This window comes from Drosophila rhopaloa, unplaced genomic scaffold (genome assembly GCF_018152115.1).
Source record: "Drosophila rhopaloa isolate 14029-0021.01 unplaced genomic scaffold, ASM1815211v1 contig_178, whole genome shotgun sequence".
Classification (NCBI taxonomy): Eukaryota; Metazoa; Arthropoda; class Insecta; order Diptera; family Drosophilidae; genus Drosophila; species Drosophila rhopaloa.
In genome coordinates, this window is record NW_025335059.1 from 4,035,487 (window position 1) to 4,051,583 (window position 16,097).

Sequence of the window (16,097 nt, forward strand, 5' to 3'; positions counted from 1 at the left end):
ATTTGATATTCAGTTTTTGTGAATTTAAAATGTGTTGTTGGGCAAAGATAAAAAAATGTTTTATATAACAACTATATATTATAAATGAAATTACAAAAACATTACATTTCTTTATTAAGTTATTAACTTGTGGTTTTTTATATTACCAACCAAAGTCAATAATAAAATTAATAGAGATTTCTTGGAGGCAACAACACCAACAACAGCTACAATGAGTAGCCGAAAAAAATTGTTCGCACATAAATCTTTGTACTAAAAAATTTTATTGTCGTTTTTATTGTAAGGAAATAAAATAAAAAGCCGAAGCAAAACAAAACACAACAAAAACAAAAACACAAAGAGACAGAGCCAAACAGTCTGCTAAATTCGCTCTCTCAAACATACACTCACACACACACATATAGTAGCGCTCTCTCGCTCTTTTGATGGCCGCGTATATTTCCCCTGACGAGAGATTATCGTACCGTAAGTTAGCTGCTTAAATATCGTAAGAAGGCAGCGCCATTTGCCTCGCAGCCGCTCTCTTCTCTCCAACTGCGACAGAGCGAGACAAAGCTAGTGAAGACACTCAAGTGCGGCGAATAAGGCGAATTGAGTTGTGTTTTCTACTCTTTTGTTTTTGTGCCAAGTTAATGATTTTCGATTTTTGTGACTCGACTAATTTGATTTTTGGAGTCCGTCCCTCTGCTTTTTTTTTCTATTACCTTATGCAATGTTAAATCAATAAAACGGACAAAGCAAATTTGTTTCGCTTAAGCATGAAAAAAAAAACATCGAAAAATGCCACAAAATAAAAATAATTTTTAAACAAAACGCTTTTTCAGATTTCTTTGTTTATGGGGCTTTTAAATGTCACAACTTTCGATTCTGAGAATGTGCTAAAACATTTATGGTGCGCTTGTCTCAAAATGTATTTTAAATTATTTTGTCGTTTTGTGTTCAACTTGGTTCGAAAATGTATTTTAAATTATCTTGCTTGGTTTGTGGTTGTTCCATTTTAGTTTTTTTCTTTTGTTTTATTGCCTTTATGTTTTGAAATATTTTTAAAATTCTTTTAGGCTTTTGTTAATTGTGGGGCTTTTCGACAAAATTGCTTATAAAATTTCTGTGTTTTTTCGGTTGTTCCATTTAAGTCTTTTAGTTTATTTTGCTAGATATTATTTTTAGTTCTTTTGTTTGAATTGTTCCCTCCTTTATTTTTATTGAATGTATTTTAAATGATTTTAGGTTGTGTTGGCTCTTCATTTTTATTTTCAAGACTTTAAATTTATTTTTAATTTCCCTTGTTGGCTTAGCTTGATTTGATATTTGGCCTTTTGTCGGTGAGACGCAACGAAAGATGGTCTATTTTTAGTGGCACTATTTCGGTGGCGACCCCATTCGCTTTTCAGCCTCTAGCTAAGTGTATTCTTTCCCCCACTTTTCGCCCCGATTTTCCCCGAAATTCGTGAAGTGCCCATGGGCCTGATAAATGGCGCTTAGGCATTGATTAGATGCCCCAGAGCTACGAAATGCATTTGCCTTATCACCCGTGCACTCCTCACACACACTGGCACACATTATAACTAACACCCATTATCCCCCAACCACGGCAAAGAGTATTCCCCGCCCGCCCGAAAAGCCGAAAAAAGGAAAACAACAGACGCAACGAAACGAATTTTCCATTTTCCATAGAGTTCACTTCACCCCAATGCCAAAGTATCTTCAATTCCATTCGGTGCAGTGAAAGAAAGTATAGGGTTGAACCCTAATTTACTCATACTCTTATACCACTTGCGCAAACTATCATACCACATCAACTACAAAAACTGAATGTGTTATTTATATTATAATAATTTTTATCTGTTTTCCTTTTAAACTATGTAATGATATATTTTTTTTTAATTATCATTAAAATCAGTAGACATTTTTGAAGGTAATTTTATTTTTGGCGAGATTTTATATCTCTCGTAGCTTTAATAAATTTAAAGTGGTGCTTAGAATACTTAATGACGGTGAATTTGTTTTTACTAATATTTCAAGGAGCGTTTTTTTTAAATCCCTGTTTAAACATATAATAACTGTGGTGAAAATACTACCAATATTCTTAAGAATTTGTTCCCCGTGTATATTTGTGTCTGTCGCATTTTGTCTGTGTGCAAGTCAATGTCTGTGTGTCTGTGTTTAGATAAAATTGTGTTTCGAAAGTGACAGTTGAAATGATTTATCACTTGCCAGCGACTGTAAGGCGCAAACGCCAACGCTGCCCCGCCCCCTTGGCCGCATCGCCCCCTCACCGCCCTTCCACGTTCCCACTGCTTGGCTGTCGTCAAAGTTTTTAGCACAAGCTCCCTTCGGCCCCCTTTCTCCGCTGTTTTCTCAGCCCCGGCATGTTTGGCATTTTTGTGTAGAAAAATTGAAAATTGCTTTTTTCGTCAGCAGCCCCCCTTTTGGCAGCCCCTCCACCACCCCCCTTTGTCCTGCTATCTCAGGCAACTTCATCTTTCCAATTTTCTACTATTTGGCTTTGTTCCCCTTCCTCTGGCGCTGTTGTTGTTGTTATCTCTGAGTTTTTCATATGAAAATTTAATTCCGCTCACCCCCCACCACCCACTTTCCCCCACACACACACACCTCCGCACTCAGACATTTCCCATGCGAGCTAATTTAAAAATTTTTGTAATTTTTTCGCTTTGCTCTTTTGGAATTTTTGCAATGCGCGACAAAATGATTTATGTCGCTGCCTGGGCGAAATTAAAAATATTACAAAAAGCCACAACAGCAACAACAATGTGAACACATTTAAATAACATAAAAAAATATATACGTATCTGTACATTTGTATATGGTGTCACTTGAAGCTTTAAAATGAAATTGTTGCCGTGTGGAAATTTACGCTGGCTTTTCTCAATTTTTATGCCCAACAATTTCAAGCGACTGCAGCAGCGGCGACAGAAAAAAAATTTAAAATAAAATACATAAACCGCAACAATTTTTCAACATTTTGCACGTGTAAATTTTCCAATTGGTTGAACGCGCCAAATGAACGAAGGGGAAAAAGTTGCGAAAATGGGTAGGAAATCGAGGGGGATAAATGTGTGGGCGGCCAAAAGCCGGGTGGTTCGAGGGGCGTGACTCTCTTATTAAAGGTCTATCTGATGGATTCATTTAGTCAATTCTTGGGGCAGGTGAGCAAGTTCTGCTTTTGCATACAAAAATAATGGCAGAAAATTATGGCGGAATATGAAATTTGCATAGCTTATGGGAAACCCTTTGGGGTGGCCCTGAAAACTGAAAAACTAGTTCGGAAAACAGGTATTCTAGCTGTCTCAGTCTCTCATTTTACAAGTCTGTATATTTTTGCATTGCCGTCGGCAGTTTTTAATACTTAGGTGCTCTTTTTATTTCTGAGGAGAGCGTCGGCAATATAAGCTTTATAACTTAACAAAATATAAATATAATTTAAAAGTAAACAAGATATACATTGCATTCCTAATACCAGACAAAGATATCGAAAATAATAAGGTAGAAGCTCAAACAAAACTCGATTGATGTAACCTTTAAATTCTGGGAATATAAAATCTTGATATCACCAGAAAAATTATAATAAATTATGATCAAAAAACAATATAAAACACACTAATTAGGGAAATAAAAAAAAATATTTTTTTAATCAAATCGTTCCTCAAGAATTTAAAGTTTGTTATGAAATCAAAAGAAATAGTTAGAAATACCCAATTTTTTTGTGAATGAATTGTGCCGTTTCACTTCAGCCCAATCCCGACAAGATTAGCCAGCAATTGATTAGATTTAACTCGCTTAGTGATAAAAATATCTTTTATAGGCCTTTATTTAATTTCCATTGATTTCTTTCAATTCTATTTGCAAAATTAAAGCCAGCTGGCTGAAGGAAAAACAATAAACCAAATATTGTTAACCCAAATTGCATTGGCATTTCATCTCTGCAATCTTTCATTTGGTTTTTCGCCTCATTCTTTTTTCTTAGCTTTTTGTGTAATTATTCACATGCACCGAATGAATTTTTGTGTTTTATTTTTTTTCTTTCAGTTCGCCATGATGGCCGGAAGGTGGCGCTGCTGCAGCTGCTTTACGAGCATTGAGCAAAAAAAAACAGAGCAGTTATCTATTTTGTTGCACTGTTTTTGTAGTTTGGCTGGCATTTTCCGCTGCCGTTTTCACAGCATTTTCCAGTTTTTTTATTCCAAACATTTTTTTGTTGAGGAATTTTGTTGTTTGCTTTTGTTTTAATTTAAATGAAAAAGCTTTTCGCGCATAGTTATGAAAATAATGGCTGCCAAAAGGGGGTAGCCTATATATATATTTATATGTGTGTAAATGGAGCCAGTTCTAATGCATTAAAGCAGACTAAGTGGTTTTAGTTTGGGCTTGAAAATCAAGGCCTTAAAGCGATTCGCTCGTTTTTCAATAAAAATCAAGGGCCACACCTCGAACATGACTTGTAACTTAAGCTACGGAACTCCGTTCCTGGGGCCTGTGTCATCAGTTTTGGCGACATCCTTTGGGCCGCATATCGCTTTACACTTGAAGCGAATTTGAAAGTCTGGATCGGGCCGCTCGTAACTCTTGTTCCCGCCCCCTTGCCCCTCGGCCTGCCCACACAGGCTCTTCTCATTGGCCTTTTTCTTTCTTTTTTTTTGTATCTGGCCCGCGACTAATATAAACGTACAATGGACCAACTTAAGCTGAAATGACAGTTGCGACATGTTTGCGTAGGCGTGTGCGATCTCCCGGACGGACGGACAACGACCCAAGACCCAGACATACGGACCAGCAAATGTTTTGGTATTAATTTTTCTTGTTGTTCCTTCGAGCATCTGGCCCCCCAATCTCTGGACTCCCCTTGAAGACCACCAAACTGGCTGACAATAAACTTTATCGCATTCATGTGAATGCACTTTATGACACCTAACCAGGCAACAGCCGAAGGTGGAGAAACTTGTTTACCTGCCCGCAATTTCCACGGGCCGAACAAAGAATTTTGTTGCGGATTTCGAAGGCAATTTTTGCACGACTGATTTGAATTGAAAGACTTTGATGAGCTCTACATGTGGGTAAGGATATAATACGTGCAGAGAGAAAAAATATCATGAAATGTATTTAAACTTACATTGGAAAAACAAAGCAGATAAATAAAATTATAGCTTTATTTAGTGTTATTTGAGGCCCAACTACTAAACATTTTTATATAAAACTTATAGCAACCCCTAAATATAGAATTCATTTAATGTTCAAACTTCAGTTCTTTCTCTATATAAGATCTTTGAATTGTTTCGAATAAGTCACAAAAATACAAAAATAATTTGGCTAAATATAACAGAAGACAATAACGATATTGTTATGCTTTTTTCGCCGTGTTGGCAATGGGTATTTTGTGGTCGTCTGGCTGACTCGTGACTCGTGCAATTCCAGTCGTCCGTTTGACGGTCACGTGACCCTAATAAATCACAGAATTAATGTTACGTAAACTGGAGTTGGCTCGACTCGGCCTAGTCCTGAGTCCTGAGTCGCAAGTCCAGAGCTCAGGACGAGGTCCTGTGCTGCGAAAGCCACCACCGTTGAGTGGTTAAACTATGCCGGCCGGAAATTGAAAAACGTTTGCGGCATTTCTGATAAGCCAAAGGGAAAGCCACTGCCGAGAAATGTAACTTAAAGATCAACTGGTTAATATGGGAAATTTTTAACTTTTTACGTCACTTTAACCAGCACTCACACACAAAAAAGAGATAGAGCGCCAACATTACGGCCATTAAAAATACCCAAAACGACAACGACAATTTCCTCATTATCGTAAAATTTATTCAAGCAAAATAAATTCATTGGTCGTTAACCTTGACACTGGTTTTTCTTTTATTTTCCCCGACTCGGTGGGTGGGTGTGTGTGTGTGCACATAAAACTCATGCTATGACGCGTGTTAAATAGTCGCCTGTCAACTGGGGAAAACTTTGGCCCGCCAGCTGTAAAATGATTTTCCCAGACGGCACAGCTCCAGATCGCCTCAAGTTCGACTACATTAAGTGTAGGCACAGACAAACAAATTGTGATTACAGGCAGAAAAAGTTAAAAAAAAAATAACTGAGGCTCAAGGAATCTGAAAACCAAGCATGACTTTCATTATTTTCGTTGTCTGCCAGCTTTCTGGTAACCAAACTACCAAAAATAAATAAAATGAAATGACGCCCGTAAGTATGCTACAATAATCGATATGGGTGTGTGTGTGTGTTTGCCTGTTGTTTTTACTGCTTGGCTGCGTTTTTCCACACACAAACGCACACACAAACACGCACACAGACAGGCAGAAAAGAGAGCGATTTGTCATGGGGTTGCCGCGAGTTTTCGGGAGTTTTGCATTTTCCCCAGACATTTCCCCGGGCTGTTTTCAGTGGCTTAAAGTGTTAATGTATCAGCCTGGCATTGTTTTTCCACAATTTATGCACTGATAACTTGTTGAATACCTTGTGGATTTATGGGCAACTTAAAGACAAATATGGCGCCCAACAAAATTAAATTTTATATGGCGCCCAACCACTGTGGCAATTCACAAGTAAAATAGCAACTTCTAGACTCAATATAACCCCTATATATTAAATTTATAGCTGTGACAAAGGAAAGCCAGGAATAGGAGCTGAAGGGATAAATAAAAAAGGGAGAAAACTAAAATGAAGAAAAGCTTTTTTCATCCCAAAAGCTAGCTGTATACGTTTGTGTGGCAGCTGTCTGTGTGCGTATTGGCGAAAACTCCGACCAACTCCGACTGGCTTTCCCTGGCTGGCATTTTTCTCTCCCTACTTTCCTCTCAAGCTGTCGTCGTCATTTCGTTCTTTATATAAAACCCGAGCAGGTCCAAGGAAAATGCTCAAGCACACACACATTTATATTTTTTCCTTTTTTTTGTTTTTCTTTTTTTTTTGTGTGCTCTTCCTTTTTTTCTAGTATTTTTCTACATTTCTTTTATTTCCAGTCAGCAGAAAAAATTCTTATACACAAGCGTTGCGTTTCTACAAGTGCACAAGTGTGTGTGTGTGGGGGGGAAAAGCTTTGCTCTCATGTGATTGTGAGTGTGTGCGAGAGCTGGAGCAGTCAGCTCAGTTTTCTTTTGAATGATTCGATGATTTTAAGCGCCTGCGTTATATGAAAACCAATCGCATCAAAGCACCCCATTAAATTTCATCGTCAGGCATATATCCTTGCCGCACACACACACAACGGGGGCACAGCTGCTGCTAGCTGATATCCTTGGCTCCTGGCTGGCTCTTGGCCACGTCTGCATCTATGGACGTATTCGTCTGTCTAAGCCCAAGGCAACGGTTGCTGTTGCTGATGCTGTTCTGTGTGTTTGCTATGTGCCGGGGAAATCCGTCAGAAAAGCGCAGCCGCTGCAGCTGCTCCTTCAGCATCGCCCTCTTCTTGCCCCTTTCCAACAGTTTTTACCACCCAGCCCCTCCCACTCCATCATTATGTGCTGACGGCGTAAATGGCTCTATCAGCACATTGTGCCTTTGGTGCCTCTGACATGTGAGCCTTCGAACCCAGCCTCTGCGATTCCAGCTTAAAGTTTTGAGCACATTTTGAGGCAATTTAAAGTGCTGCTAATGGCTTTATAGGAGCCACAAAAAAATGAACAGAAAATGTATAAATTGCAAGTCATAGTGGAGAGTGGGGCCTACAGTCGAACCTCTCTAATGCCAATTTTAAACTGACACATAAAAGGATTTAAGAAGTAAATACTTCACATTTCGTATTCATATTATTATTTTTGAGCAATTATTTTGGCATTGCAAATTATTGAACTCCCAAATGAAATAATATATTTTTATAAAAAATCTGAGCTTGACTGAGCTATGTTTCTTTGCTAAAACTACGCCTGATTATGTTATTTTGGTACTAAAAAATTTGATTAAAGACTATATGACTCCACTTAGTTTTTAGAGAAGTTGGACTGTAGTTTTTAAGCATGTACAATATAGCAGCTATATATATGCACATGGTCCCACAGTCTATCACTGGCAAACGCCGCCATCTTCTGGCGTTCGTCGTTTGCTTTATTTGCAGTTGGTGCTACTCCATCTCGTATTTCGCCTCCTTGCCCCATCTTCTTCTGGCTTTCATTCTTTTATTCCCCACTCTCTATATATTTTTTTTTGATGGCAAACATTTAATGGGTTTTTCAGAAAATTGCATTTTCTTCTTTGGCACTCTTTAGCCTTTTTGTTTAGCTGCTACTTTGCAGCGGAAGAGGTCGATGGGGGCGGGGGGGTTGAGTGGTGGGTGGCGGGGGTATGAGTGGGTGGCTTTAAGGAGGCAAAGAGGAGAGCCCCAGTTGTTGTTGCTGCTGCTCATGACCATGGCTGCCATATTAGATTTTGAATGCATTTCCGCTTTTTGCCGCAGCGAGCAAAACTTTTGTTCGCCATGTTGGCTCTGCTTTCCCAGCTCTCCATCCCTCTCTGTCGCCCCCAACTCTACCCGTCTCTTTCTCCGTTGGTTGGGAAATATTTTCCACTGACTGACAGCTGTGCAAATGGGCGGCAACAAGGACGAGGAGGCGTAGTGCAAGTTTGTCTATCTTCGACTTGTTTTTGCTTTTGTTTTTGTTTGCGAGTGGGTGGTTGCATTAAAAGTTTGTTTCATTTTCCTCTTATTTTTCCTTTTGCTTTTGTTTGATGAAAAAGTCCAAGTTGTTGCGCAAAAGTTTTTATGCAAGTTTTGCTATTTTGGCAAATGGATATCCTTCTGCTACTCCAACTTCTCTTCTCCCTTCGATTATTCTGTGGGCGCACTATCTATGTTACTTATATGAAAGTTGGTCAGACATATACCATATATATATACCAGCTCTGCTTGCTATTGGCAAGAAGTTTAATCAAAGTTTCCCCCTTGAATTGGGGAGGCAACAAAATAAATTAAATATAGCATTAATGCACAGAAAAAAAGCAGTACTTATTTGCTGATCAACTGAAATAAGGACTTGAAATGTAAAAAATATAACTTAAATCATCAAAATGTACCACACCTTAACTAATAATTTCACTAAACAAACATAAACAACGCTCTACGTTCGAATTTGTGTTGCTCACATCAAAGAGGATATGCAATGTATGATAGTACCATTTCACACGTGAAAATTCCTTCTGTTTTTGTGTGTACGAAATTCCCAACTGAACACACCTTCTTGCTATGCTGGTGAAACAAAAAGCACTGCATATTTGAGGGCGCAGGCTGCATATGCAAATGAAACATTCCACACATTCCCCCAAAGGCAAAAGGCCATTAAATGTCAAACCCGCAGACACAAAAAAACAAACATCGGCGAACATTTTCCAACCCGTTTTCGTTGACCAAATTAAAAAGCCATTTGGGCCTAGCGAAGCCAACAGACTTTTGTGCCAAGTTACCTTTTTGGCTGCCGGCAATTATAATATATTATTTGAGAAAAACACAACCGGTTGACGGGTTTTATGAGTCCCAATCAAAGTTCATCGATTATGCGACAGCAGTCCGTCTGCTTTTCAATTTTCGAATTCGGTTTCTGTTTCGATTCCGATCCGAAATGTGAGGCATATCTTTAACGATTCTCAACGGCACTAAATCTTCAAGGACAGGGAGCTGAAGTGAGTTAATCATGAATGATTTAACGAGTCGTAGACCATTTAATTGCCATTCAGCTCGGACATGACAGCAATCGGTGATTAAAGCCAAACGAGACAAAAAAGCGACACCAAATTGTGTTCGCTTTTAACGACTTGACAAAGTCATTTAAGGAATTTCTTTTGACAATTTTGAGCCGAGTTTCCTCTTAACTGTCGATGGGGAAATGTATCCGGCACCTGTAAGTTTTTGGGGGCTGCAGCACGCGCCACTTCGTTGGAAATTGAAAACGTGTCCAACATCGAGACATCAATTTTTAAACAGAAGTAATCACTTTGTAAATGCTGAGCGGAGAGGAAAAAAATAAATATTCGAGCATATCCTTTGGGGGTTGACTCGGGCTAAGCCAGAAAACCAGCGGCCAGGGACCAGAGTCCTGCCGGTCCTTTCGTCCTTCTGGTTTTTCCTCTTATTTACCCTCGACAAGTGCGCCTCAAATTTCTGGGGTTCGCTTCGCTTGATTTCCAAATTTCTGCACGTAACAACGTAAAGTTGCAGAAATTTTTATACAATTTGTTGCATGCATAATTCACGAGGACAACAAACTTGGGAGGGACCCCTGGATTTATGTGGGTTGTGTCTGGCTAAAGAACTTTCGGTTGCTGTCGAGGAATTATGATGAGCCAGAGCATCAAAGAAAGTGACTTAAACGTTTTGGGTATTCAATTTGTGAAAAGAAATGGCCCAAACAATTTTGGTGCACAGAGAAAATGTATAACGAGCGTATTTCGTTTTTCATAAATTATAATTTTAGCCAAGTTCAAGAACTTTACAAAATAATCACATATTAAAAATTGTTTTTCTTTGGACAACCAATTTAGCCAGCATTTTCCATTAACCATATTTAAGGTCTAAGCTTTAAATCAAAGCTTTTGGCTAATTGATGGCAAAGCAAATAAATTCGAAAATAAAGAAATTCGAATACCGGGCGAAACAAAAAACTGAGACCCCATCAAACAACATTAAGACCCCGTTAATCTATCGAAACGAGCGCCACCATTTGCCAGCTCCACACACGTTTTAATTGCCGTCCGCACTAAAAACTGAAAATCCAAATAAGCTAAAAATTTATTAAATTCTCATTTATCAAACGCCATAAATCACGCGTCTACGTTGTATTTTATTTGAAATGATCTATCAACAGTTGCCATTTCGATGGCTGTTCCCTCACTTCAGACGCTTTTATGACTAGCTAATTTGGTTTGTTTTTGATTTTGATTTGTCAGTTTATTGTGGCTGGCTGTCAATGATTCGCTCTCGCTTTTCGGTGGCTCAATGAACTATAAAAAACTAATGTTTCAGTCAGTCGACGGCGGCGGCGGCGGTGGCAGAGTTTCGCAAACTGTGCTCCTGACAAGTGAATGAAAGCCCCAATGATGTCAATCTATCAAATACACCCCCTTTTTTCTGACCGCACACACCTCTAGGCCTGTCAACTTTTACTTTCTGTATGACCTTTGCTAAACTGTCAAAATTTGTTGTCAAATCGTGTGAGTGTTGCTCCGGGGATGTTGCTGTTGCCGCCGTGCTGCGATGTTGCTGCTGTTGCTGCTGCTGTGTTGCTGCTGTATTTGCATTTGACAGCTGCTGTCGGACGTTCACTGCCCTCACATATATTTTTCGCACTTTTGCAGCAGACGCAAAACGCGGCTTTGAACTACTAAATCATTTTTGACAGTTGGCAGCGAAGCCGGGGAAAGCCCCCAGTTGCTGTCTCTTTCGCCCATGACCTTGAGAACCGTTACATACACACACACACGCAGACATTTTTATTCCGCCAGCGTAGCCTTTGTTTATGCAATAAATTAAAAGCAATAATTTTTCATCTTGAGCCAGCAGCAGCAGCAGCAACAGTTGAAAGTTCGCCCGCTGCGGCGCAACAACATTAATTTTACACACAAACACATGCCGAAAGAGAGGGCTATAACCGGGGCGAAAGAGAGGTCTGAACATGGAGTGAAAGAGACGGGGGCATTTGATAAAGCACCGCCATGGCAATGGCATTGTTTTTAACTCGCTGCGACTGCGCTAAAAGCAAAAAAAAAAAAGAAAAACGCAGGAACAATATTTCAACTTGTGCTCCACATACACAAATACCAGGCACAAAAATACGGACTGCAGGTTCAACGGACGCTTTGCGCCTGCGCAGGGTTAAACAAATTGCAGCTGTCTCCCTCTGCCGCCAGTCTGCCCTCTCCCTCGCACTCCCACTCGCGCTGGGTGTGTGCCATTAATTCTAGCGCTTGCCGGCTTGTTTGACAGTTCTGACAGACGATTATTTAAAGTTGTGCTTAAACGCTCGCTGTCTCTGTCTGTCCCGTTCTTGGCCCTGGCCCACGGCCGTCTGCCACACCCCCGCCCCCGGTCCACGCCCCCACCGCCCACGGGCAGCCGAAGGAAATAATACAAATTACACTTTTGGCATATTGTTCGGCTGCTCTCCTTTTGGCCAGCCTAAAATAAGAGCTCTTTTTGTAGGTTAGTGGGTCTCCCGAACTTGAGTTCACACAGCGAAAAAGGTATGGTGGCGGTCATCAATAAGGTATTTTCTTGTACCATATGCAGTTTTGGGGTATAGTTATTTAAAAAGAAATGCTTTAGACCAAGTAATTGGCATTCTATCCATTTGTATAGTTCATTTGACATTGTGTGACCCAGAAATAAAATAAGAAATGAATTATCAAAATATAACTATTAATATTTGTCAGTGGTAACAAGATTCCAACTTTAAGTTAAGAAAGGTTAGAAAATATGTATGACAAATTAAATTAAATTAATTAAATTGATTGAGACTGAAATGATATAGTTTTTGTTAGCCAAAACATACATTTTCTCTTCCCCATTTGAATTCTGCATCATTTACTTTAGTCGAACCGACTTTGTGACTACTTTTTTTCGGTGCAGGAAAAACAATCGGATATGAGTTATATTTGAGCGTCCCTACACTTGCCTTTTAACGATTTAAATGCTCTGGCACACCATTCCTCAATTTAACGCATCATAAAGAGGGGAAAACTGCATCCTGAGCCGGGGATTTTACGACCCAGAGGAGGCTGCTTAGCCAGCAGGAAAAAAAAGCACGATACGAAAAGAATACAGAGTGCAGAAGGAAAAGCCCCACATGGAGTGCCGCTCGCCGATCATAAATCAAATTTCAATTCACGTGCCGGGCGCTCGTCCATTCGTTTTTGCCTCATGTTCATTAATGAAAGCGAAATGCGCTTATATAATGCCATAATGCCGCGACTATCGCCATCGACATCGGCATCGTACCTCGGACATCACCAGAACTGCCACTGATTTTCGCAGCGCAAAAATTGGCACAAGTTCATCATCATCATCATCATCTGTCGGTTGTTTTCAGGGGGCGTGGCTCACATGCACGTTGAAAGCTCCGGAATCCGGAGATCGACCGCCGATGTTCAATTTATGAGCCGCAGACAGTATTCCGTCGTCCCTGCCCTCGTATCGCCCTTTAATCGATTGTAGTTTTTAATTAAAATTTAACTTTATAATGATTTTTTATCAGCTGTCCCATGCCAGTCTGTTTAAGTCTAAATTAAAAAGAAATTTCTCATTTTGAAGATCGGCGGTACTCTGGGGGACAGAAACAGGAAGCCGCTGCCGTGAGCAAAGTGGGCGTGGACCGGGCAGGAACGTGATCGCGAACAGGATTAGTGACAGACATCAAAGGGGAACGGGAGCCCAACCGATCTATATCGATGCCCTTGGCCATCGGCCAGCTTTGATTGATGTGCGAACCGAAGGGCAGCACGTGTTTCGGGTCTCGACTCTTGGATCACCGATCTACTATATCTTAAACTTACGGACTAGATATAGATGTGTTAAATGGCTTAATGTGGAATGTGACTTACCATCATATGTTAGTTCTGAAGGATTGAGTGATGATAAGAACTTACCATCTGCAACGAGAAGAGAGTGGGATACGGGAATTAATTTCAATTATAGCTGTCCTCATGCATAACACTAATTGTCAATATATTGTAATTTGTGATTAACCATAAATTATGTTATTAAGTTGTATTTTTACCCTGTAAGTAAGTTGAACATGGACATGTATAACTATTAAAAATGCTTCTCTGACTTAACACTATGTTCAAAGACTCTTAAAATCTCTAAACTAAACAAAATATAGTTGCTTGCCGTTCAATGTAATCAAAATCAGTAAACATAACGAACAGGTATATAACTTTTATGTGAGGTATTAAAAATGCAGATATTTTCCTGTTCATGTTTTCTCACTCTTCTTCCTCTTTTTCCATAAATGAGGCATTAAAACGCTTAATTACATGCATTTCATTGTTGCTGGTATTGAACGATATAGTTTTTGTTTGCCTATTGTTTGCTACCTTTGTGCAAATTTTGGTTTTTCTGCCTCGTTATATTCTATATGCACACATATTTTTTTTGGCTTGGTGCTTGATTAATTTTATTATTGTGCAGCATTTAATTTAATACGCATTGCGGCGCATAATGTACAATAATTATTTTAAATTCACTTTGACAAGCGCATACACACGTAGAAATCTCACCCACGCTAACCGCTTTCATTTCCCTGTTAATGTTAATTTAATATTTTTACATTGTGCTCGTGTTTTAATTTTGCCTGCGGTTTGCCATGTTTGTTCCTGCTGAAATTGTTGAACTTTTTCGCTTATTTTTTCGCTTTTGTTATCATAAAACAAAAATGCAAATTAACGCAGAATCCTCTTCTGCTGCTTCATCTCTTTTTGTATTGTTAATTATTTATGGCTGTCATGGTACATTTTTTCTCTCTTCAGTTTGCCGTGTTTTATCTTTTTTGCCGCATTTTATTTGCACGCATTTTATTTCAATAAATTAATAAATTTTTTTTTTTATTTTTTTTAAAGTGATTTCATTGTGACATTTTATGGATATTTTAAGGCCATAAGCATTTGCAGTCATTTCGAATTTTTTTTGTTAGTCAAAACCAGTTAATCCTTAAAAGCTTGATTTCACAACGACTTCTTCCCTATTTCCGTTTGTAGTAAAAGGCTTGTAAGTTTAATTTTAATTTTATTTTTATGACCCAGCTGGAGTTTGGTTTTTTGGTTGTTGTAAATAAATCAACGATAATTAACCTTCTGCAGCGCGTAGAAATAATTTTACTGTCAATGTTGTCACCACTGACAGTCGAACATCTTAAATCATTTTGTTGTTGTGGCTCTGTTTCTCTTTTTTGTTGCTGTTGTTGTTTCTGTGCTGATCACAAAACGAAATTAAAAAGCGCAACAACGACGGACACTAAACACGGCTAAATGATCAACGCGCCCCGAAAATGCCAAATGCGCCAAATGAAATGCCAATTCGCACTCAATTGGAGGTAGCATTGGCGGACTGGCGACAAAACACCTTTTCGAAAAAGCCTTCTTCTGTCCCTGTCTCTGTCATTTGTTCGGTTTCCGTCTCTTTCGTTGTGCAAGTAAAAAAGAATAAAATATATAATTTTCAACACATTGAAAAAAGTTTTATTTAAGTATATATATACACCTTTAACTAGAGCAAACAAGTTATAAGTATAAATAAAGATACCACAATTATATCAACACATATTACCTTCCATCCAATTGGATTTGAGTTATATGGATATCCTAATGGTATTACTTTCATACTCTACCTAAAATTATAACAGATTGTCCGCCATTTCATGAAATGGTCATTTTCAGCGTTTTTTACAATTTTATTATAAATATTTTCCTCAGTGTATCCCTTCTCCCTGATGTGTAGACGTCAAAATGCCGCGGTGGCAATTAAATGCCTTCGACGCTCATTGCCAACGCCTCAGTCTCAGTCTCAGTCGCTGTCTCAGTTTCGGACTTGGACTTGGACTTTGAGTCTTGAGGTGGCTTCAGAAGACTCCTCTTCTGGAGTCCCCGTTTGGGCTGGTTTACTACCTCTGTCCTGGGGCAGCGGCCTCCTCCCTTTTCCACCCGGAGAGTCGGAAAGTCGGAAAGTCGAGGAGTCGGGCCACAAATAACGCCCAAATATGGCGCAATTTCATTCGCAACGCAACGAATCGATTGCCGATGCCACCGCTGCTGCTTTCAATTCGTTGCGTTTCGATTTATTTATCACCTGTCGTTGAAAATTGAAATTGCATTCGCCTCGAGACTTGGTTTTTGCCTTAGTTTCATTTCATTTCGATTCGTTTCGTTTCGTTGTGCTTCGTTTCTCGTCTTCCGTTGGCCCAGGTAATCATTGTCAACAATTAATGAACAGCCATTGGTGGGCGTGGCAGTCGTTTAATGAACAAACCACCAAAGAGGCGGTGGTGCTTTTCCCTTTTCCCTCTCATTTTGTTTTGTTTTATTTTTTTTTTGTATTTTTTCCTCTAGATATTTATAAATTAGCCGAGGCCTTTTCCTATTAGAATGGCCAAAAAACTCAT

General features: G+C 39.2%; 1 protein-coding gene across 3 annotated transcripts in view; it reads right to left on the minus strand.

The window, feature by feature from the left end:
- The window catches only part of LOC108044489 (homeobox protein homothorax), a 108,821-nt gene that overhangs the window by 26,279 nt on the left and 66,445 nt on the right, over positions 1–16,097 (minus strand). For 2 of the 3 annotated variants that reach the window (XM_044459156.1, XM_044459155.1), the window contains exon 8: positions 13,543–13,590. In XM_044459156.1, the coding sequence (XP_044315091.1) occupies positions 13,543–13,590 (48 nt within the window). The remainder of the gene's footprint in view (positions 1–13,542; positions 13,591–16,097) is intronic. The other variant, XM_044459157.1, reaches the window with a different exon arrangement.